This window comes from Trachurus japonicus, chromosome 24, assembly GCF_045865225.1.
Source record: "Trachurus japonicus isolate A0001 chromosome 24, Traja_1.0".
Lineage (NCBI taxonomy): Eukaryota > Metazoa > Chordata > Actinopteri > Carangiformes > Carangidae > Trachurus > Trachurus japonicus.
The window spans coordinates 15,349,977-15,374,547 of NC_140930.1; the positions used below are offsets into that span (position 1 = coordinate 15,349,977).

Sequence of the window (24,571 nt, forward strand, 5' to 3'; positions counted from 1 at the left end):
GCAGTAAACAAAGAAATGTCTTTCACCCTACAACAATGTGAAACTTTGCGTGCAGGCCTTCAGAGAGGAGGTTGCCCCGTTACGTCAGGATGTAAGACTCGTCAACGAGCTCTCTGCAGAGCTGACACCACTGGACATCCAGCTGTCCTCCACCGCCTCCAGACAACTGGACCAGCTCAACATGAGATGGAAACTGCTGCAGGTAGTTTCAATCCCCCGGAATCGTCTGCAGATGTGGAGGCAGACATGTTTCCCCACACACACACACACACTGTTGCTTCCTGTGCCTCTTTCCCTCCTTCAGTATTTTGTCCACACTTGTCTAGATTAATGCTGTCTTCATTGTCTTCCTGTTCCGTCATTCTTCTCCGTCTGCCTGCCTGCGTGTTATTACCTCCTCTGTGTCTTCTTCCTCTGTTCGCCTTCGGTTCCTCTCACCGTGCGCATGCTGATTTTACTTTGTGTCATCCAAACGCACCGGGGGACTGAGAGTTGTCCCTCTGCCTGTGTACCTGCTTTATTTGAACACCGCGCTCAATGCGACACTTTGTCACTACACATCAATGGACACTATTCTCACTACACACCAGTCACATTTTTGGCTCTCTACTAACTTGTCTTGGTCTTGATTCCACTGTGGGACTCGCTGAGTGTTTCTCCGACTGGAGCATGTCTCAGCCCTAGAGGGACAGTTGTAGAAAAGTCTTCTTTTTTTCTTCTTTTTTTTTTTTACAAGTCATCAGAGGAAAAGTGAAGAGAAAGGATGTTGGGAATTAAATCCTTTATGTTAAGCGTGCAGGAGCACAGGTGCATAGCGAAATGCAGATTTAAATCTGCAAGTGAGATTAACTCTCTCAGATACATCCATGTCATAAAAAAGGCCAACTCTGCTATTTTCTGTCTTTTTTTTTCTTTCTTGCGTTAAACGTTGGACTATGTACGTAAATATCAGCGGTCTTTCCTCAAGACCACCCTGAAGAAGTCATGTGTGAAATGAGATCAGATCTACAGGATCGAAACACTGGTGCAGTGGGATGTCAAAGTATTTTTCTCCCTCATTACTGACTGTGGGAGCCCATGAGACCCGTGATGAGGTGATGCCTCTGATGTCCACCGAATACAGGTCAGGCTGCCCAGCTGTCATGGCACCAAGTTGAAGGACAGCCACAGAGAGACTGTGATTTCAAGGACACTGACATGAAAACTCTGCTTGTAGTGGACCTCATTTAAAGGTTCTCTTCTATGTTGCAGTAGATAAATGAGTGGGGAGTGTGGGCATAATAAAGCAGAAGAGGAAGTTATATGTTGAGACAGAGAAAAAAGAAAGGAAACCTGAAGTCATCCCTTTTCAAGTGTCACACCGCTGCAGCGTGAAACTGGGTAGCTGGGCTAATTTGTAGCCTTGTGATATTTCCCATGTAGTGTACAGACAGCCACTAATAGTCTCTCTGCCTGGAGAATGACCATAACTCAAATAGTGAGTCAGAGTGACGCAGGGTTTCAGTGGACTGCACACTTTATCTCTCTATTGGCCGCTCTCCTTACTTATCTCGGTCTGCAGGACGGCCGGGAACACCTCCACTAATAAAGCAGGTCTGACTGTGTAGTTTGATGATGTGGTTTTCATACACTGACAGCTCCCATCTTCCTCTCGGTAGGATAGTGACCATTACAGCCATTAGTGTCCAGAAAGAGGCCGCGCTATCGTCCTCTCCGTGCCTATTTTCAGGTTCCCTGCGTGGACAGCTGTGATCTGACCGCCTTAATACCTCGAGGTGTGTGTGTCGGTATTATCAGACCGCCAGCGCCGTCTCTGTCCTGCTACTGCAGCAATCCCACAGCCACACAGGGCACAGGTGCACTGCCTGAGAGGTCAATACACAGCTTTCACAGAGGTGCAGGAGTAAATGTGTGCGTGATTGATAACTCTGTAAAGCTTTGTGAAGTTTCACCTCTCACTGAATGCATTGCACTGCAGGTGAACTAGCATTATTTTAGGGCGAATCGGTTATGCAATATATAAGTAATAGAGAGTATAAAAAGAAAAAAGACACTCTATTTTGGGGGTTTTGAGTCTTGTCGCGGTTTTGATCGTATTGCTTCAACGCTACGCTTACATTCACACAATTCCAACATTATTCAGGTTTAAGAGCCGTGCATCACCGCTATCATTTTTTATTCCTTCATCTCTCGCTCTCTCGGCTCTGCACCACTTCAGTTACCTCGGCGGTGGCGGTAGATGAGCGAAGTTTGGTTTCTGGCTGCCTGCATGCAGCTGCGCTTACCGCTCTGCCCCGATTGAGGCTTCTCATCTTGTCGCCAGTAATGGAAGATGAAAGCAACAATACAATTTATCCCCTGCATTCTTAATGTCAGACTTTGACTCGCATTTCAGTGTAGACATCAAAGAATCATACATCATCACATTTTTATGCCCCCACGTTGGCGACAGCCATGACCAGTGGCATTATGTTTTCAGCTGGTGTGTCCCATTCTGGTGAACACAGAATCTCAGCAGCGGCTTGAGGGGATTTTTATACAGTTTGGCACAAATATCCACTCAGACTTAAAGATGAACTGATTGAGTTTGGTGGTCGACCTCACAACACAGTTCTTGGCTGAGCCTCAGGAATTCATACACTATTTATTTTCTATATTGCCACATTTATACATTTATTTATATATATATTCATTTGATTTATTTATCTATGTGACCCTTTGAGCTGTGGAAAGTCTTCTCATTTATCAATGCTATTGTACTGTATGTATTAGTTTTCTGTTGGTTGTTGTGCTTCATAGGGGTTGGCTTGTGTATCACTATCATCCCATTATGAGTATTACTCCAGTAAAATGGATGTGTATTGATCCTATCCAATTGAAGTAGTCTTTAATGACTCTAAGGGAACCCCAGAAAGAGCAGCTATTGTTAAGGCACAGTGGTGAGTGGGGATCTAACTGATTAAATAAATGAATAAAAATGAAATTAATACACTAATATGACACAATTTAGTAATTAGTATTAGTATTTTCTATTCACTGGTGGAGAAATTGATTCCAGTTTTTCCTTTGCCTCAATAATTGACTGAGTTGATTATGCACCTGTACTGAACTGCTAAACAGTAAAAAGTCCACTCTGTTTTTGTGCCTTTTGTAAGGATGGAAATGTCCTTTAGTGTGGGCTGTTACTGCAAATCCACATCTCAACTTAATTGCACTGAAATTGAGTTCATCCCAAGCATGACGCCGGCTTCACAGCCCATGTGAAGTTCTGTCACTCTCAGGTCCACGGCTGACTCTCCTCTCTCCTCTCTCCTGTCTGTCCGGTCATGGTGCAGGTGGCGGTCGAGGACAGACTGAAGCTGCTTCAGGAAGCCCACAGAGACTTCGGCCCCTCCTCCCAGCATTTCCTCTCCAGTGAGTACAGAGACAATTACCTCTTTTTGGGAAAAATAGAAAATTCAGGGGTTTGTTTCCACTCAGTTACACTGTTTCACATCCGTTAATTCTTCCTTTTCTTTTTTTTTTCTTTGCACGTCCCATCTTCTCATCCTCAGCATTACGCCTCGACTGTCATGCATGCTCAGTGGATATGTGGATGCACGCGCTAACTCTCAGTTTGCAGACGAGGCCCTTTGCTCTTGAATAATGCAAGCTTAATTACAGCTCTCCACTGACTCTCTCCTCTTTCTTCCTCTTCAGAGTGGTCATTAGCTGAAAGAGAGGGGAACAGAGAGACAAAGCTAGAGAGAAGAGACAAATGCAGGAGTGTGAACATTAAACAAAGTAGCCAGTCTCTCCCTCTTTCTTTCTTTCTTTCTGTCTCTCTCTCTCTTTCTTTCTCTGTCTCTCTCTGTGTCTTTCTTCTGCCGTCATTTTCTATAATCATACAGACATTAGCGTTCTCTCCGCTCCACCTGATTTGCTTTGCTGGCTGTCAAACACGGACACAAAATGGACGGTTTGTGATTCAGGGCAGGTGGCGAGCTCGGCCGCTGCGCCGTGTCACCGCTGGACTTGAATTTACTAACTAAGCCCCGCTGAGAGCTCTGCCACTGCGCCAGACAAAACACCACTCCGGCTCTTCTTTCATCTCCCTGGCACTATGACACTATCTACTCCATCACATATTCGCTCTCATTACACTAGTAGTTTAATATTCCCTCAGGGATCAATAAAGTACTGCGGTCTTATCTCGCCCTATCCATCTCGTATATCTTCCAATCTCGCTTAATCTCTTTCTCTTACTGTCTTTTCATCTCTCTATCTGCGCATAGAGCTGTGTCAAGGAGGAGGGAAAGTGGGAGGGCGATAAATCAAACAACATTTGTGCTCCGTATTGCTCTTGAGAGCTTTTCTCGTCTCATATTTGGCTGTTTTTAACACTGTATCGGCTTGTCATTTTAAAGATTTCCCTGGTCTGATAGTGTTTGTTGTCTTCTTTTATATGCAGAAAGATGAACACAAAGCTGGTCATATGGCACCTCCTCTCAATTGTGTTTCATTCCCATCTGTCTCCCTACTCCTGCTTTCTTCTAAAAGAACAATACCTATTTAAGTTTTGTTTTTTGTTTTTTTGTCCCCACAATTTCAACAGATAGTGAGTGTCTTCCTTATATAGCCAGACTGTGTTATGATGTGGACGTGTTGGATTGGATAATTATTCCACATCAAGCTCCAAAGACTAAATGGATTACTATACTGCACGGTAAAATTGTTTATTTAGATTGTGTTTTGATTTTGACTCTTCTCTCGTCTCTCTCTCTCTCTCTCTCTGTCCATTTGCAGCCTCTGTTCAGCTCCCCTGGCAACGTGCAGTATCTCAGAATAAGGTTCCATATTACATCAAGTAAGTGGCTAGAAATTGCTTCAATAGGCCTCTTTGTGCCCCTGGAAATTGTTCACATTTGTGTGTGCATGTGTGTTAGTGTGTGTGTCAGTGATTACCATACACTTGAGGCATTCAAGGTAGAACACTCCGGATAGTGTTTGTAAAAATGTTGTTGTTTTTAACAACACCACCTTTGTGGGTTTTTTTTCCTGTATTTATCTCCATCTCCTATGTTAATGGTCTCTAATCTGTTTTTCAGTGACTCTTTAATGTGGCACTTATTCATCTGACTGTATTTTAGAGGTCTGCAAAGGTCAAATCATGCACTACTTAAAGGGAGCAGAGGTTGTAGAAAAAGCGAACTGAATTTTCCACGGCTGAGTTGGGACTTCTTTTTGCATCTCTTCTCCAAGTGATTATCTTTTGACCTCGTATATTCATCATATGACCTCTTTTGGGGGTGTTACCCTCAGGTCAGTAATGACTGTCCTAGGCCGGTGATTCAAGCTACTGTCTCCCTGCATATTCCTGTGGATTGTGTAAAAATGTATAAGAAAAATCCTCTTGAATATCTCTTATGAGTTATTGACTGGCCGTGACATGTAGTTTTTGCAGGTGAAAGAAATCAATCCAAGTCAAAATACTGTAAAGACAGAGATATGATATTTTATTAATCTTTGGAAGGAGGGTAGATTTTCTCGTCTATACACAGTAGATTTAGATGTGGGAAGCGCTGTGGTGGAACTGAATTTATGTTTTTGATTTTGCATTTCAAAAATGTTCCTACTCGACCCTGAAAGAGCCCATTATCTGAAACATTTTTTGGCCAGTCTAATGCTCTTAAGTGCCTTTTAACCTTTTCACATCAGAGCACCGACCTGTAGTGACCTCAAACAATTGGTCAAATGGTGGCTGTTGTTCTATGTATATTCCTTACGCATACATAATTCATTTCGCTCCCACGCAGGAAATTCTTTCTGCCGATTTTGCTGCTCTCCGCATATTAAAATTCAAACTGTTTCACCTGCATATTTATCATTCAGTCCAACATAAGTAGCTCCTTTTTGAATAGATAACACCTGACCAAGTCCCAGGACAGATCCACCCATTGTTCTAATAGTCACGATAAAACTTCAGCTTGACGTGTTGCTTCCCATCCTAATTTGTCCCAAATCAGGCCACACTGCAGGTTTTATTTAAACAAGCCAAAGAGAAGATCTGCGCAGCTCCTCTGCTCTTCAGGATGTGACAGTTTTGAAAGTTTGAAGGACCTCATTATCCAGAAATAATGTAACAGTGTGTCAGTGAACTGCTGACGAACCAAACCTGAATTCAACCCTCACTTTTTTGGCTGGTAGTTGGAAAAATCTTTGGATAGCAGTTTCAGGTATCATTTGTCAGTCCTGCTGTCTCCGTGTGTCTCTCTCTCTCCTTCCTGTTGGGACGCTGTAATAGCCTGACTGTGTGATTTATGCTCCTAAAATGGGTGTAATTTTTAGGGCAGTCCCCTTTTAATCGCTCTTTGCCCTGAGTTTAAATGTCACTGTCTCAGTTGAGTTGTCAAATGGTCATTATGCCTCCACCATGCCAGCAGCAGCCAGGGCCAGAGGCATTACATTTTCGGGGTGGCGGTCCATCTGTCCCTCTGTTTCGCCCCATTCTTATGAATACAATATCTCAGAAACGCCTTGAGGGAATTTCTTCAAATTTCGCACAAACACTCACTTTGACTCAAGGATGACATTATTATAATTTGGTAATTAAAGGTAAAGGTCACGGTGATCTCATACAATATCTCTGTAAGGGCATCCCTTTAAATTTAGCACAAATCTGTCACAGTGATCACGCATATTCCCTTGTGGGGATTTCTTGAACTTGACTTGGAATCTAACATGAACTGATTAGACATTAGTGGTCTAAGGTCAAAGGTCATTTCCACCTCAAAAAACATGTGTTTTGATTAATTCATACACTGATTATGACACAATTTGTGAATTTAATATGAATGAAGTGATGACATTTTATACCCAAATAGTTAAGCGTGAACTTCAGTGTGACCTCAAAATGTTCTGTGAAAACTTCAAGCCTATTACTCCATGCTGTAATGTTGTAGGGGGAGAATGTGATTACCCTGCAAAATAGCTGGTTGGTGAAAACATGCAGTTCTCTGTAGCTCGAGTCAAGAAGTTTGGTCATTTCTTTAAATTTTGTCGTGCCACTAACCACTGAGCAACCCGCAATAAAAGCTACAGCTACAAAGGTTTAATTTGCCTCCAAAAAGTGTGCGCCAACCATTTTCCAGAGAATTTACATTTATGTTTAATGTGGTTGGGGACCTGAAATGTTGTTTACATGGGGAAAATAGTTCACTGTTTTTGAAGACTCTTGCTTTCATGGTGGTGCGTTGAAATACTACTGAAAAACTAGTTAAACAATTTATCTCAAAACAACCAATTAAAAACAGTTGATTCAAGGTAAAGTGTTTCCAGACGGAGGGAAATGAAGAAAAATAGGATTCAGACAAAGAGAGAGGGGGAGGGACACCTGCGTTATGTTTGGGCCTGCGGCTTGGCACTACAGGGGGATCAGAGATGAAAGCCGGAGAGAGGCAACGACTCAGAGGACAGGCTTATAACTTTAAAGTCAACAACAGCCTGTGATCACAGATATGCCCATGCAACGAACCTGCATCCTCCCACTCGCACAAACAAAGCAGCTGTGCACAAGGGCATTTGCACACCAACAATACACACAACTGCATTTAGACACACAAACAGAGATTTACACTCACACACTGGCAAAAGAGACACAGACACACACACACACACACACACACCCAAAGATGCATACTGTATGAATGGAGCCAAGCTGAAACTTGCAAACCAAATGCACACGCCACATGTTGTGTCGATGCCTCTAGGATGGTTGGACTAGTAGGTTTTCCCTCTCCATGGCGGCTTTGCCACCCAACCCCATGTCGCCTCTCAGAAATGGATGGCAAAGAATCTCTGCTTTCACTTGAGCCACAGTGCATGGCGTTTCCTTCATTTCAAAATGATGGTTTTCATGCGGCACATTGCCCTTTTCCAAATCTCCCTCCACACACAAATACACATCCATGCAGACCCACTTAATTTTCAGCTTGAAAACTGAACTCTAAATCCATCTCCAGGAATAATCATAGGTCGCATTCAGTGCAGTGACATACTTGGGACACCCGCATCAGACTGTGGCACATTCATTTCCTCCAACCTTTCCTCTTCTGCTTCTCCATCTCTTCTCATATGCCGACTCTTTTCTCTGGGCTGACAAAGGGCCCGTGATTAAAACTGCGCCTTGTCCACCCCCTGTAGAGAGGAGTTCAAGCGACATATTGGGGAGGGAAATCAAATGGCTTCACACAAGTTTTATGCCAGCAGCCTCATGCTGGTAAACCCCACATGCTGTCCCATTTCACCCATTCGGGCACTTTAGCGAGTCTTAAGGGCTTTCTGGGAGGAAATAAAGCACGACTGAATCCCTGTAAAGTTTGGAGATCGTCACCCTCACATTCCACTGCTTTTCTGGTTCGAACTGTCTCTTTGTGTTTTTGTCAGAAAACGTTTGTCTGCAGGGAAGTCTTGTGTGCGGTTGGTTGTTCCTAGCAGGGCTGACAGCCTTCATATATACATGGCTGGACAATGTGCATCCCTTCCTCAGGATTAAGAAGTTTTAAGTTTGAACTGTATTTCAAAAGCAGGAGACTGATACTGATGGAAGCGAGGGGGTTCATTTTTGAAAGAGCAAAAAAAAAAGAAAGAAAGAGAGAGACAGAGGAGGAGAGGTGAGAGCCAGAAAAAGACACAAGTCAGGTGGTGAACGCCGGCACTTATCACCTGTCAGAGACACTTTGTGAGATGCCTGGCAGGTTGCTGTCACCAGGAAAAGTCCCTTAAATCTCCCCTTTGCTTATTCAGATATTTAACTAATTCTGTCTCTTTGGATACCCAGATACGCTAGTAATCATTCATCTGCACGCTCATGATTATTCATGGCGGCCCCTGAATGTTTGACAGTGACAAACTCCCGGCAGCAAAGAGAAGTGTTGTGCAGATGCGTTGGCTGGTTTGCAGCCAACTGTTTGATGGGATAGATTCGCCCTTTTGGCCCCACGGGGCAGGACGGGGTGAATGTATCCCAGAGGGATTTTGTCATTTACATTTTTGCTCTTTTGCTGAGCAAAGGTAACATTTATTATTTTGTCCTTTTTGTATGAGCAACAGCAACGCAGGCATAGTTGCTACTTAGTAATGGGAAAATGTGGTTATGGGATATTATGATGCAACACAGACAAAGTGAATAATTAGCAAAACCACTTTAACCTTCCACTGGACTGTAGCAGCTGGGAATGGCACTTCCACACAGCAAACGTCATAGGAAATACCAATTATTTTTGATAAGCTTAATTGTTATCGTGGTGATCTGTTAGTGTAAGAGGGTCAGACTGGATTCAACTGCCTGCTCCTGTTGCCCGTTCAGACAGAAATCTCATAAAAAAATGTCTCGCAAAAGGTTATTTTTCCCACTCATGGTTCCCCAGTGGCTACATAAATTTCATCCCTCTCTGCCTGCTGCAGTATCCCCCTCTGTGACCCCATTTCATTCGCTGATTCTTACTGTGAATGTCATTAAATGATGTTTATGAAGGGAAATGTCACATGCATTACATAAGACCCAAGTGGCTGCATCCCCAGACAGTCTCGCTCACAGTGAGCCACCTCCGGAAAAATCAGGACAACCTGAAAAGAGATATGTTAATTGGCCTGTTTCTGTTTTTGTTTGTTTGGAATTCAAAGAGGATCGGAAGACACATGACCAAGGAAAGTATTGTCGGTTCTCTCCAATACAGAGACAAGTGGGCTGAATTTAGCCCAGCAGTCGATCTTGGTTCCTTTTTCAATTATATTTTCATCTATAAAATGTGAAGAAGAGTCTAACATACTCATGTTTAAGTTCTGAGAAGAGCAGTTCTTCAGATTTTCTGACCCAAAACCTAAAAAATATTCACTTCACATTGATACAAACCAGAGAAAAGCAGCAAATCATCTCATCTAAAAAGGTCATCGTTTTCCTGTTTTCATTTCAGCACCACATGTGTCCTTGACTGACTGTGGAGGTTTGGTTGGTTGCTTTCACACCTCACCTGTTTGGTTCAGTGAAAAGGAAACCTGCTGTGTTTGACCTTTCGATTCGATTCATTAGCCGTTACGAAAGTCGTCAGTCGTCACCGGTCTCAGACATTTGGAGCCATGAGTTCAAGCTTACGGCTCTTGAGCACAAACCTGATTATAGATACAAAAGCAGCCTCATAACCACCACTGTGCTGAGATGGATCTCCAAGAAACTCTCACATATCTGCCAAAAAATCTCAGTTTGCATCCCCTGGTCTTTAATATATTCTGATGCCTGTCCCCTATGGATATTTCCCACAGTGTTATCTAAACTGTAGCAGCTTTGTAGTAAATGTGTCATCAGTTTTTTCCTCTTGCAGGACAATAAAAAATAGCTCAGGCATTACAAAGGGAATTCAATGAGGGGGACAGCGTTGAGGACAGTTGGACCTGACAATTCAGTTGTCCTCATTATGGCATTCATGAGCTGGTGGATATAAGCACAAGCTGCCCGGTCTTTTTGAAGTAAATGCAGCCTGCCTTGCTGATGTGTGTGCACATGGATTCGATACAGATTTATGTTGTGATTGCACATCGCATCATTGTACTGGCTCGGTCTTGTCCGTGATGTGCCCGTCTACGCGTGAATGACAAAAAAACGTTTTCGGGGTGATAGCTGTCAGCCAATGGTTTCCTCCTGAGTATCCGGTATTCCTGTCGTTATGTGTTTGTGTGAAGCAAATATCAGCAAATCCCCCGACTGTCTGACCTGCTTTCCATGCAGCCAAGCCCTTTGTTGTCCATTTACATAAAAACACAAGCCTGTCCCCCCAAGAACAGGGACGTCCAGGCATGTGCAGGGGTGCGAAAGTCGTTGAATACAGATGAACGAACGCGTGCGGACGAGCAGGGGCTTCCGTCGTCCTCTTTGCCACCTCAGTTTACTGTCAGCACTCCACTCCACTTCCTGCCGCCTGTCAGCAGAGAGCGAGCCGTCACAGAGACCACAGGGGACCCACTGCCTTCAAAAAAAAAAAAAACACCTTCCAGAAATCTTCTCAAATATTCCACACAGATCTGAGTGCAGCTTCTGACAGCCAGGCGCCTTCTTGAAATATACACACAGAGGAGCCACAACACGGCCAGCAGAGCTCAAATAGATGTACTGATTGGCAGCTGCAGCCTGAGAAGAGCCAGATCCTTTGCTGTGCGATGTGCGGAAGAAACTATGTGTGATTGACTTTAGCACAGTTTGTATTTTATTTATATTCGTAGTGTTGGTTTTTCTTTACATTTAGTTTGTTATTGTTTTGTATGTGTGTGTATGTGAGTGCGAGGCTTCTCTTTGAACTAGAAATGTAAGTGGGGAGTTGAGACTTGGTCCCCTTACATTTATCTCCCATGGTTTTTTTGTGTGGAAAAGACAGATGCCAGGGTGATGATAGGGATTCACAGCATGTGGCGATTTGTGTGTGTGTGTGTCTTTTCTCGCGGTTTAATTCAGGGGACTTACAGTAGTCATTTATGATTTGTGGAGGACTCTGCCCCCAGTTTGTGTGCGCTATGAAAAGAGTTGGTAATAAAGCAATCCACAGTGTTCGTACACGTCAAATAGTGGTGACGATAATAGTGATGTAAGCTTGCGCGTTCATTCTGACACATTTGTGTTTACCAGTGTTATTTTGAAGGTGAATCTTTTTCAATCACTGTGTTTTTCTTTCTTCTGTGATAATCCTTGAAAGTATGTCTGTGTGTGTGTTGAAGTCAGTGCTCCGTCAGTCTTGTGTGCTCCTGTTTGTGTGTCAGAATATGTGTTTCTTTTTTATATATTTTTTTTATATCTAATGGTTCTCTCTCTCTTTTTGTGGTTTTTCAGTCACCAGACACAGACAACCTGCTGGGACCATCCAAAGATGACAGAGCTCTACCAGTCACTCGGTAGGAAACAATCACAGTCTCTATTGTTGTCTTAAATGTCATAGGTTATATTTTCAGAAGTAAAAAAGGTTGGTTCGCATAAATGTTGTATTTTGGTCCATTTCCTTTGTGGTGCTCCAGGTTTTAAAAACAATGTCAGCTCAAAGAATCAACAGGATCCAGACATTGTGTTCCTCAATCGCTCGGGTTGCTCCACAAATGACATTGTCAATGTCAATCTCTGCTGTCGACTGTTTTTATGGCATTTCTGATGTAAAAAGTTTCAGAACAAACTTTTCACTACAAATACATTGTCCAGAGTAATGGTCCTGCTGATTGTGAAAAAGAGATGCTGCTGAATTTCTTTTGTGTCTCTGCACCGACATGTTGTTTTCAAGTTGTCAGTCCATCCTGTTCTTATCGATCCAGCGCCAGTGTGACAGAAACTTTTCAAACTTGGTGCAAACACTCAAAGATTAGAACAGATTAGACTGTGGTGCTCATAGGTCAAAGGTCAAGGTTGCTGTGGCCTTGTGAATGCGACATCTCAGTATCGCCTCTTGTGGTGGATCAAAGGTCAAAGTTCAAGGTCACTGAGATCTTAGGTTCTTGTAAATGCAACGTATCAGAGAGGGAATTTTATTACCTCAGGCACATCGTAACGCTTTTGGCCATACCTCACAAATTCATATGACCGTGACCACATTTCCTTCAACTTGGCCGGTCGGCAGAGGCAAACAACCGCGAGGTGGTAATTCTAGTTTTAGGTAATCTGTCAATGCCCTGAGCATCACACATTTTCAGAACGTGGGCAACTAAACTCAAAACTATCTGCATGGCCAGATGACTAAAGCCTGTTTCATGGCGGTTAACTGGTCTTTTAAAGGACTGGGGGCACATTTCAGAAAAGCAATCTGGGAGCACCACTTACACTCAAGATCACAAATGGCAGCAGCGGCGAATGATTGTCACACACAAAATTAACTTGAGAGGAAATTATTTCATGTTGCAAAATTGCAACTTGGATGTTGTAATTTGGTGAAATGAGCTTCTGGTGTTATGAAGGCTGAGCTCTGGTGAGGGATCAGCTCCATCCCGCACATCTATTCCTCACTTGTCTCGTTAGTTTGTGTTTTACATTTTACTCGATGAAAATTGCACCCTGATCTTTTTCCCACTCTCCCAACACCAGACTAATATCCATATGCGTGTCCGTGTCCCTGTGGGGCGGCCAGTATATCTGTTCTTTAATGAGCAACTGGATAAGTAATAAGCTGTGAAACTTTGGGAGCGTTTGCTGTAGGCCAGCAGCTCAACAAATAGCACCAGCCCCCACTGAGACAGAACTCACTAACCTAATTACACAGTCCACATTGCCCACCCGCACCAACACCACCTCCGCCGCCCTTCCCCCTCGGTCATCTCCATACACAATAACTAACAGGAAGCCCGGTTTTTCATTGTTGACACAAGTCCTGCTCGTGTTGCCCACTAGGCGAATTTTTGTTGCACTTTGTTTTCTGATTTTCTGCCTCCGTTTTCTTTTTTGTCTGTCTACCTTTCATCTCGCTGTCTCCATCCCTGCCTGTAGCGGACTTGAACAATGTGAGATTCTCAGCATACCGAACAGCCATGAAGATCCGCAGACTACAGAAAGCACTGTGTTGTAAGTAAGACGCACACGCACACACGCACGCACACAAACACACACACAGACAGACACACCTTAATACCTACAGTCCTGGTCCATTTCTTTTGAAGTCTGGGTGCAGCGAGGGGATGCAGTAATGATTTGAAGCTTTGCCAGATGCTGTGCCAGAACAACACGGCTATTTTGGCTTTAAAACTGCAGCACACACACACTGAGTCGGTGTGTGTGTGTGCATGTGTATGTGCAGCTGGTGCTTGTATTACGCCTGTTGAGCAAAGCCTCATTTGGCGTGCGCAGGTGGGATTTTTTTAGCCTGTACTTTTTTTTTTCTCCTTTTTTAACATTTTTGACAAAACACCAGAGCTGCTGTTTTCTTGTTTATAATGAATGCTTTTGATAAAGGCAGCTATTACTGACAGTCTCAGGCGGCCATCAACCCTTGTCTGCACACACACACACACTTCTACGCTGACTGCAGGTATGTGCAGACTCCACCCTTGTGGGCCGGCACCGGCACAGTGTTAATAATGGTGACAAATGTTAACTATTATCCAGCTGGTGACACTATAATAGCAACGCACACTGCTCATTTACATCCCGCTGTTTGTAGGAAGTTTTGTTCTGTGTGCCTCGTCTGATGTAGGTGTGTGAGTGCAGCTCGAGACGTCTGTGTGTGTACCTGTATAATCGTGGGTATCAAAGTGTGTTATTGTGTTTGTTGGTTGTTAATGAGTTTGAGTGATGTAGGCGTTTTAGTTTGCGATCTCATATTGCCTCTCTGATCGCATGCGTGTGTTTGTGACGGGAATGCATTAGCCTGAGTGATTTCGACTAGGGGCACTGCAATTCAATTTCATCCATTAGATTAGAACAGTCCCAAAACTGACTGTGTGTGTGTTTGTGAGTGTGTGTTTGTGTGTGTGTGTGTGATCACAGTCACAGCAGAAGGATCAGTAGTTATTAGTTATTAGCCTGGATTCATATGGAATCTCTGCTTGGAGACCTGAGTGTGCTGCGTGAATGTGTGCGACTGTGTGTATACATGGTGAATCATGCACCCACACACACACTCACACACACACATACACACACACTAACAAACATGACAGGGATACTATAAAACGGCTAATTGGGTTAAGTCTGTGCCAGGGGGTTGGAGAGGCACAAATGAGCTTGCATGGCACCCCGCTAATGTGCCACTGCCCCACAGCGTCATATCTGCATTTGTAGTGAGAAGAAGTAAAGTTTTTGCTTTCTGACAGCACCACTGCCCCCACTGTGTGCTTCCTCCACATGGATACACCACAGTAATTAGTTCTGTCTGGGGCGCAGGGGGGGGTAGCATAAGGCAATAAGGGGCCATGGAGGGGGTAAGTGATGGGGCAAATGAGGAGATTAAGTGAGGAGAGGAGGTGAGCGCAGGCTTAAATATTGTCAGGGGAGGATGTGGAGACGGAACCGAGAGTTCATACATCATAAAAACCTGGATTATACGTAATGATTCAGCCTCCTGTGTTTTAATATTTGCTGGATAATACTCGACTACGACGATAGAATAACCAGATGTAGAAAACACACTTAATGACTAAATCAAATAAGTGAATAAACCGTCTGCCACCTTCAGCTGTCGACATGTTTTGAACTCATTCGGGATCAACTGGTTTCTATTGGACCTTTAATAAAGCACTAATTAGGAGTCAAATCAGTAGTAAGGTCTGAAGATTCACATTAAAACACTGTCTCCCAAAAGCATATGATCTATTGATCCAAGCCATGTTTTGAATATGCAGCACATTCACTTTTAGTTAAGTTATTTCATCCCAAACTTGTTCTTCAAGACTTCAAGGAGCATCAGTATCATGATATGAGACAGCCTTTTTTTTGCTTATTTGGGGAAAATAATATTTTAGGAGTCAATAAGAGACTGGGGAGTTTTCAGTCTTCAAACACTATAAACACCACAGCTTTTCACACCACTGACCGTGTGTGTGTGTGAGTGTGTGTGTGTGTGTGTGTGTGTGTTTGTACGTGTGAATGGCTCTATCTGTGGCGCAACAGCTGCTGAGAGCGTCTCATATTTTATCTGTTTCTATTCCTCTGCTTTGTCACGCTGTGTTATGTGTTTGTGTGTGTGTGTGTCTGCGTGTGTGTGTGTTTATGCAGCTGGCGACTCTGTTTATTAGTGTTGTGCCAAACAGGACCATCAGCCTGTTCTGTGAAATCCTCTCTCTCTGTTTTCCTCTTTATCTTAAGATACATAAGGAAAGGCTCAAGTACAGGAGGCGATGGAAGTATAATTGAGATATTGATATAAATATAACTTTCTCTTTTTCTTCTGTCATTGAAGATGTGGCCAACAAATTAAATTAGAAGAAACTGGGACTGATCTCAGTCTGCCTCTCATACATTTTCTCATTTGTCCTTCTCTGTTCAGATTTCTCTCTCACATTAATATTTTACCAGAGTGATCAGTCAGCTCTCTGTCTATGCTCTCCTCAGACGTCCCCACTTGGTTGTTTTGAACTATTTCGGACAAAATATCAGTCAAGTCTGCAGTTTCTAAAGTGCCTCTATGAATAGTCTGCTACTGAAAGCTCAGTGAACAAGAAGGAAGGGTTACTAATGGTTCTAACTTGTTCTTTCTTTCTCTGTCTGTCCCCCTCTTCTATTCTCCCCTTATGGGATTTCTTGTTCTTCTTTAACTTTGTTTCTGCTGTCTGTTCTTGTTAACCTTTGTCTGCTCTCCTCCCCTCTTCGCTTCCACTTCTTCCTCCCAATAATTGTCCCTGCTGTCTCCTCCCTGTTTCTCTCCTGCTGTCCCCTATTTTTTCCCTTTTTCGTCTAACTCCTCTCCTCCCCCCTCCCCTTCTTCTCTACCTGCAGTGGACCTGCTGGACCTCAGCGTGGCCCAGAACACCTTCGAGCAGCACAAACTGACCAACAACAATCAGCTGCTGTCCGTTCCCGACGTCATCAACTGCCTGACGTCCATCTACGACGGGCTGGAGCAGGAGCACAAAGACCTGGTCAACGTGCCGCTGTGTGTCGACATGTGTCTCAACTGGCTGCTCAACGTTTACGACACGTACGTACGACATCTGCTTTGCATTCAGGACGTTGGATCATCCATCCAGCACCAATTTGTCATAGGTTTTTTTTTTTTTTTGCATGTTGATACCTGCAGCCTGGCCTCATGAGAATATATTCTAATGTGCTTTCTTGTTTATATAGTGAAACATGTTCTACAAAATATAGTGTATAAAATTAAATCAAATCAGATTGGATGAAAGCAGCAGAACTGAGGCTTCTCTATGCTCTTGAATTTTCCAATCCATCTTTGTTGGTCCTGTCTATGCATAATGATTATGCTTTACATATTTACACACTCATACTCGTATATTCCTTATTTTCGGATGTTGTCCTCATGCCATACACATCAGCGAGAGCTCTGCTTGGCATACAAATTGCTGTTACACACCATGTTTGTTTGGGAATAGAAATACAGAGGCACATGTGCAAATATGCTCTGCGCTGGCCCGAAAAGCACAAACATACAGTTCTCTCTGTTTAATCACATGTGTGTTCACATGCTGTAAAACCCACCGTGCTTACTGCTCTGAACATTGTTTGAGGAGACACAGAAAAGGCAATTACAGTCTCAGCAGCAAAAATAAAGCAATAGGAACACACACACATTTCAATGTTCTTCTCTTTCCAACCACGTAATGATTTTCTGTCACTGCAGGTGCATTTAATTCAGATCTACACTGAACTAAATGCATATAGACATACTGTATACATAGCGGGAAGAAAAGTGAACCCTTTGGAATTAAATTCAAATATGGTCAGATCCTAAAACACACAATAACTCGCTGTGTAGCTTGAAACTAGTTCACAAACCTGGAGTTCAGCCAGTGAAACCAGACTGGAGGTTCAGGTCAGCGTTGCTTTGATTTATAAAAACAAAAACAAACAAACTGAAAAAAACACCACAAACATTTTTAGTTTTCTGTTCACAAGAAGCATCTGCTGGTGTGAACCAGACGTCTCAAAAAAAAAAAAAAAAGCATCAAAGATAGTTGATTCGCATGAAGCTGAAAGGGTTAGAAAGTCGTCTGAGAGAGTTCAGATATTCAGTCCTCAGTCTGACAAAACTGTCTAGAAATGGAGACGATTTAGTTCTGTGTCTCCTGCTCTGAGGAGAAATGGGCTCCCCGCTAAGATGACTCCAAAAGCACAACACAGTGATCTGTGAGGTAAAAGTGTAACAGCTAAAGTTTTGAAGGAGTCATTGGAGCTGGTTAACATTTCTGTTCATCATTCTGTATCATGGAGCATCCCCCCCAATAGTTTACCAAAGGAGCAGCTTGACACTTTACAACACTACTGGGAAAATGTTTTGAGGACTGATGAAGATAAGGTTGAGAACTTGCAGCTCTGTATATGGTGCAAAAAAAGGGCGCTGCATTGAAAACATCAACCCAAAGGTGAAGCTGGGGGGAGGAGGTGCTCTGCTGCCCCAGAGCCTGGGCCAAGTTTATAAGGTCTCTTGCAGGATAATGTCAGGGTGTGTGTCCACCTGCTGAGGCTCAGTCAAAGCTGCAGCAGGACAATCACCCTAAACATCAAAGTAAACCTACTACGGAGTGACTTCAAAGAAACAAAATCCACCTGCTGGAGTGGGCCGGTCAGAGCCCAGAACTTAATCCAGTAGAGATGCAGTGAAAATGACCTGAAGAGAGATTTTCACACCAGACATCATCCTTGAAATATGGCTGATCTGAGGCGGTTTTGTTGGGAGACTGCTCTGAAATTCCTCCTGAACATTGTGCACATCTAATTTGCTGCAACTAGAGAGGAGCATGTTTGAGTTTATCGCTGCCAAAGGAGATTCCACCGGTTATTGAGTCCAAGGGTTCACTTACTTTTTCCACCACGCTGTGAAAGCTTAATGTCTTTTCAACAGAGACTCAGGCTAGTCGAAGTCTATGATTATAGCATTTGTGTGTTTTCGGCGTTAGCACATCGTGTTTGTCCGGACTTGATGATCAGATCACATTTCATGAACAATAACGATAACAACCGGGTTGTTCCAAAGTGTAAGGTAACTCTATTTGTACCAGGAGGTAGATTCAGTTTACAGCTAGTGAGAGGGCTTATTTCACACAGACAAAAACATTCAGGATTTAGCACATAATGAGCATAATAAAATCTCAACCAATGATGACAGATGAAAGTGCAGTGATGCATTCTATCAAAGGACAGGGGATCAAGAAATAAGTTAATAACACAGTGTTGACATACTTTTTCTTGGCACTGCATAAGCACACAAACCCACAGTAAATGTAATGACTCATTGCCACTGTGTGTGTGTATGTATGTGTGTGTGTGTGTGTGGGCTCTGCAGTGGTCGTAGTGGGAAGATCCGCATCCTGTCCATGAAGATCGGCCTGCTCTCTCTCGCCAAGGGACACCTGGAGGAGAAATACAAATGTAAGTGCCAATGAGAAAAGTAAGATATCTGCCGACGCACACACATAACACTGCAACAGGCCGATGTGTGGCGAGTCCATCCCATACCGCTCCGGCACGACCGTAATCCCACCAGCATTAATCAGACCCAGCAGAAAGCAGGAGAGAAAGGTGGAGAACGGGTCGTCTAATTGGATGAGAGACCTCCTACGCGTTCCCCCTGTTCTTTATTTCATTTTCCATTCTGATTTATTTTGAGGATTAGGGAGCGTGAATATAGGCTTGCTGCACTGGGAGGAGGCTCATTTTGGTTTCTCGCTCGGTGTTTTCTGCTCCTTTATCTCTCTCTTGTCTATCTGCCTCTGCTGTCACCGCTCACACCATTGTTCATCTGTCTAACTGTGCCACTTTGTCTTCTGTCCTATCTTACTTACTCTTGCTTCCCTACTCCCCCCCCCCCCCTCTCTCCCCTCCTCTGTCTCTTGCCATGGCATGGTCTCCATCCCTGAGCCTATTCGTTCCACTGGCAGTTTCTATTAGCCTGAGAAGGGTATCAAGCACGGTTGATTGCATCCTTCCTCCTCTACTCTTTTAGAGTGTCATTGTCTGTCAGTCGCATGTATATAGCTGCACAGCAACACACGCGCACACACACACACACACACACCTAACCAGGCATGGTGCCATTTGATGCTTTTTTGACAGCTGCATATGTCAAATGTAATCTTGTTTCAGGAAAGTAGCATGTTGAAGATGTGGGGGTTGATCAGTAAGATGACATAAGAAGTTTGTGGGAAAAAGGAGGTTGTGAACACATGTCGCGACTGGTGTTTGCATATTCTCCACTCACACACACACCCACACACACACACATGTGTCCGCTCACATACACACATACATAACAGGGCATGGCATCAGGGCCCGGCCTCACGCTGAGATCAAAGTCAGCTGTAAGCAGAGCAGAAAGACCTGTCATGCCCCCCCCCTCCCTCTCTTCTTTCTCCACATTACCCTCTCTGCTCTCGTTGCACAGTTTGTGCATGAGCTCTGAAGATGTTTCGTAACTTAATCTGAAAGAGATAACGCCGGAGACGGGCCCCGCTGGACGAAGGCTGCGTGCCACCGGGCAGGTGTCCACGTCCAGAGCAGCTCTGTCAGTCTTTTCTGCGAACATGGAGGAGAGCTGGACGCAGGGAGGAAGAGATTAGAGGAGAAAGAGCCTGGCATGCAAGGAATAAGGCAGAAAGATTAAAAATGTATCTTCTCCCTCATGTCCTCACTTCTACCTCACACCCACATATACTCACGCTATCACTTTCTCTCCCACTCGCTGCTATTATTCTGTTATTCTTTCTTCTATTTCTATCTATTTATGCTGTTATCTTTTTATTTTAAACATCACCCACATGCTTGTGTCTCTTTTTCTCACTCCCTCTTTCTCTTTTTCTCCTTCCCTTTGTCTCCCACCCCCAGACCTCTTCAGCCAGGTAGCGTCGGCAGGCGACACCTGTGACCAGAGGCAGCTGGGTCTGCTGCTTCACGAAGCCATCCAGATCCCGAGGCAGCTGGGGGAGGTGGCCGCCTTCGGAGGCTCCAACATCGAACCCAGCGTCCGCAGCTGCTTCCAGCACGTATGTTCACACACAAACACAAACACACACCAGCATCCAGTGTGCATCAGACACATCCAGATTGAATAAGCAAAGAAGCTTGGGATCAGGGGTTTTTTTTTTCACACTCTTGAGTAATCGCATAATATCATTAATACTGGACGGATTACTGACAAAAAAAAAAAACCTGGATGCATGATTAACAATTCACATGAAAATCCGTCATAATAAATTCATGTCAGTCTTAACATATTTTCACCCTAAGGCAGTGTCAGATTTAATGACCAAAATTTGTTCTCAACTGAAAAAAATGTATTACTTACAGAAAAAAAATTGCATCTTGGTGCAGTAGGAGCTAATTAAAAGCTCACAAATCTGGTCCAAACAGAGCAAATCAAGACTTTTGGACAAACCCAAAACTTGACCTACTGTACAGTTCACATTTCTGTTTCTCATTTAAAGTCGTCGCTTGGAAAAACAAATTGTAGCATATCTTGATTTTCTGTTGTGCAGTCTGTTGGTAAGCAGGATTCCCACTGCCCTTGTTAAACTTCTTTTCTCTGAGCCTTAGCTTCTTAAAAAAGATGCTGTTTGTTGTTGTTTTTAGGAGCAGGGTTCTTCCTAGGTTATGTACAATGTTTGCTGTGTGCACTCACAGTATACAGTATATATGGATTAGGTTTATCCCCGAGGAGAAATCGATCCTTCTGCTAATACACATCCCTAGTACCTAATGTAGCCTATAATATAAAGTCTCAGTGTCTGCTGTAACTAAACAGGTAACTGCCAGATGTTCAGAATAGTCACTCTGGCAACTTTCCTGATAACAGTAATCACTTCTGTAATAGATGATGTTTTGTGATGCATCTTCCCCAAATCTAATCGTCATTAAACACCTCGGTCCCCTTCCACATTTCCCAGCCATCTACCACCTGCTTCTGTCAATGCTGTAAAACAAAAAAGCTTTAATATTTAAGCTCTGCTGACCAACCATGAAGCCTGGAATGGCCTCTAGGCTTCTGCTGGCTGTCCTCTAGTGTTTTACTGCGTCCAGCTCGCCACTTTTCCCCGGGTTTATCTCTGGACGATACCGGCGTTTAATGATGTCTTCTTCCCCCGGGACCACTGTTTCATTTTTCTCCTTCTTTCTCCCCTGGCTCGTGCTTCAGCAGTCATAAATGGGAGCCAAACATTAAAATTGGGAAGCTATAAATTTCACTGATTTCCTGTGCCGCACCTCCCAAAATAGCAACGTGAGGCAGTTTCAAACTTTGCTTCTCTCTCTCTTTTTTTTCCCCAGTTCAAAATAATGCAAAAGGCAATGGGGGTGAACACCTTGCTGCTTTGCCTATAATTCACTCCTTTGATGACTTATTAATACACACACGCGCACACTGGAGAGGCGAGCGCGCAGGAGTACACACACAGTCGCGCGCGCAAATTGCTCACAGACGTGATCATGAATTGCTGTGCCAGCTGTAGTCCAGTTGCTCATTAATCATTCAATCGTCAAACCAAGTTGGCAGATAGAAACCAGGTGCACACACACACACTCACACAGACTCACTAATTTACACACAAACACACACAAGCCCTGTCCCACCTGTGTGTCAGTCTGCCCTGCCAGTGACAGTGCAGTCACCCAGTCCATTTGGTTTAATGGGCTCGTGATGAACGGGTTGCACCGCCATAAATATGGCTCCTTTGCCGTTCCTTTGTGACTCTCCTTCATCTATCCATCCATCCGTCTATATAGTCATCCTCTCAGCCGTCTCTCCCCGGCATTAATTAACCTGGAAGTGCCATAATTCTGCCGTTAGATGGTGGAAGTGGAAGGAGGGAAGGTGACGATGAGACTGATGGAGAAGTGTTCTGATTGTGCAGGGGAAGGTCAGATGGAAGAGTTGAGCACTTTTTGGGATGTCTGCCGGATGAAAGTTTCCTCTGCGGTGTTGTCACTTCTCCACCACAAAACTTAAAGTCCCCTTTTTTATCCTCCTAAACCCAACTGACTGACAACCACACTTTATTAACACTTTTAAGAAATTATAAACTTTTTTTAAGAAATTATAAACTTTTCATGAGACAAGATGAGTAGAAATCTCATTAGCTGTTTGATGTCACCACGTTGGTTTGTAACATTTTTTTGGAATATCTGGCGCTCTGAATTCACCAAAGCTTCTTGTTGAATGTTGTTTTTGAAAGCCAGTTGTGAATATTAATTTAGTAAGCCGATCCCTGATCCCACATCTCATGACAGAATGTGCTTCCTTTTAGTTTGTTTTGCTGCGTGAATAGTAACATTCAGAGGGATATGCTAATAAAATTGAGACACTGTACAGTCTTATACACCTTAAGCTTTGGGAGAGGATCAAGGGAACGTGCTCCCACACACACACACACACACACACACACACACACACACACACACACACACACACACACACACACCATATGTTCTGGATTCCTTTTGATTATTCACTCGTTTTATTTCAAATGTATTCAGCCCTTTGGTGCATTTGTTGCCCTTTTTGTCTGTCAGGGATGATGGAAAGGTCGTCTTTGATTTGTTTAGCGGTAACAACAGCCGTGTCAAAGCCGCTCAACCCCGAGTTGGCTTTTCGAATGGTCTCATGATAATCTGCAGCCGAACAAAGATTCTGCCTCGGTGTATTCCGTTGATGCCGCCGTATCAGGGAATGTTTGTGTCGGTCGATAGGTCGTTTTTAAAAAGGGTTGGAAAGTGGATACTAGAAGGTTAGAAATTGTTTCACGATAAGAGCGTTTAGAACAATTGGTAGCTCTGTGCGAGTACAAGTGACATGAATAATTATACCCCTAAAAGTGCATAGCAGCAGGTAAGAGTTATTTTTTTGGTTTGTTTTTGTTTTTTTCTTGAGCAATGTGGCTAACGGTGCAGTACAGCTCGGGCCATTCACGGCTGGGGGCAGTGAGGGTGTTCAAATCAATGTTTATTGTAAGATATTTCAACCAATAAACATGAGTAAGAGACTCGTAAAAGTTATTTAGTCATGTCCACAATTCAACACCTTAATGTGCCTAAGGGACTCGTCAGTTTAATGTGGATGGTCATCTTCAATTTGCCTGCATCTTTATTAGGCCTCTGGTAACAAGCAAAGAGTTAGAGTCTCCTCTTCATCACAGGGAATGCTGTTGTGCATGTTTCGGTTTCATGCTCCTGCCTTTACAGTTCATCAGCTCTCTTTGTTCAACTTTTATAGAAACTGTAAACTTCACATTGGTTTCTAAACTTTTTGATTGAAAAAGGCTAACCTAACGTTTGTTCCACGCCTTTTCACGCCCCGTCCAGGTGACCAACAAGGTGGAGCTGGAGCCCAGGCAGTTTGTGGATTGGATGCGTCTGGAGCCTCAGTCCATGGTCTGGCTTCCTGTGCTGCACCGAGTGGCCGCGGCCGAGACGGCGAAACACCAGGCCAAGTGTAACATCTGCAAGGAGTGTCCTATTGTTGGCTTCAGGTAAACGCACTCATCTGCTCACGTTAGCATTTAATTCGACATTAGTGGAACACTCATAAAAGATGGAGGTGACAAGTATGCAGCCCAGAAGACACACACACACATACAGCAAGTGTAGCACTGCTCTGAGTTGTGCTCTCTCCTGGTTGAGCATAAAGGGCAGATCTGCTCTGGAGGGCAGGCATTTATCTAAATGTCAGCGGCTGATACACCACTGACTAAATACCATCCGGAGGTTTACAATGAAACATACACACGTACACTCACAAACAACACAGCCCCTCGTACACACAAACATACACGACACCGCCACATTTACAAAGTTCAGAGGGAGGCGATCACTCGGCAAATATTCTATAACAGACCACCCTCTGATACTCTGAAGGACTCACAATAACCCAGACACACACACACACACAAACACTACACAAACACTCTCAATGCT

General features: G+C 43.7%; 1 protein-coding gene across 6 annotated transcripts in view; it reads left to right on the top strand.

The window, feature by feature from the left end:
- The window catches only part of utrn (utrophin), a 172,271-nt gene that overhangs the window by 117,517 nt on the left and 30,183 nt on the right, over window positions 1–24,571 (top strand). For all 6 annotated transcript variants that reach the window (XM_085771343.1, XM_085771341.1, XM_085771344.1 and 3 more), the window contains 9 exons: window positions 56–202; window positions 3,336–3,414; window positions 4,786–4,846; window positions 11,855–11,916; window positions 13,487–13,561; window positions 16,430–16,631; window positions 18,954–19,039; window positions 20,492–20,649; window positions 23,960–24,126. In XM_085771343.1, coding sequence (XP_085627469.1) covers window positions 56–202; window positions 3,336–3,414; window positions 4,786–4,846; window positions 11,855–11,916; window positions 13,487–13,561; window positions 16,430–16,631; window positions 18,954–19,039; window positions 20,492–20,649; window positions 23,960–24,126 — 1,037 coding nt within the window. The remainder of the gene's footprint in view (window positions 1–55; window positions 203–3,335; window positions 3,415–4,785; window positions 4,847–11,854; window positions 11,917–13,486; window positions 13,562–16,429; window positions 16,632–18,953; window positions 19,040–20,491; window positions 20,650–23,959; window positions 24,127–24,571) is intronic.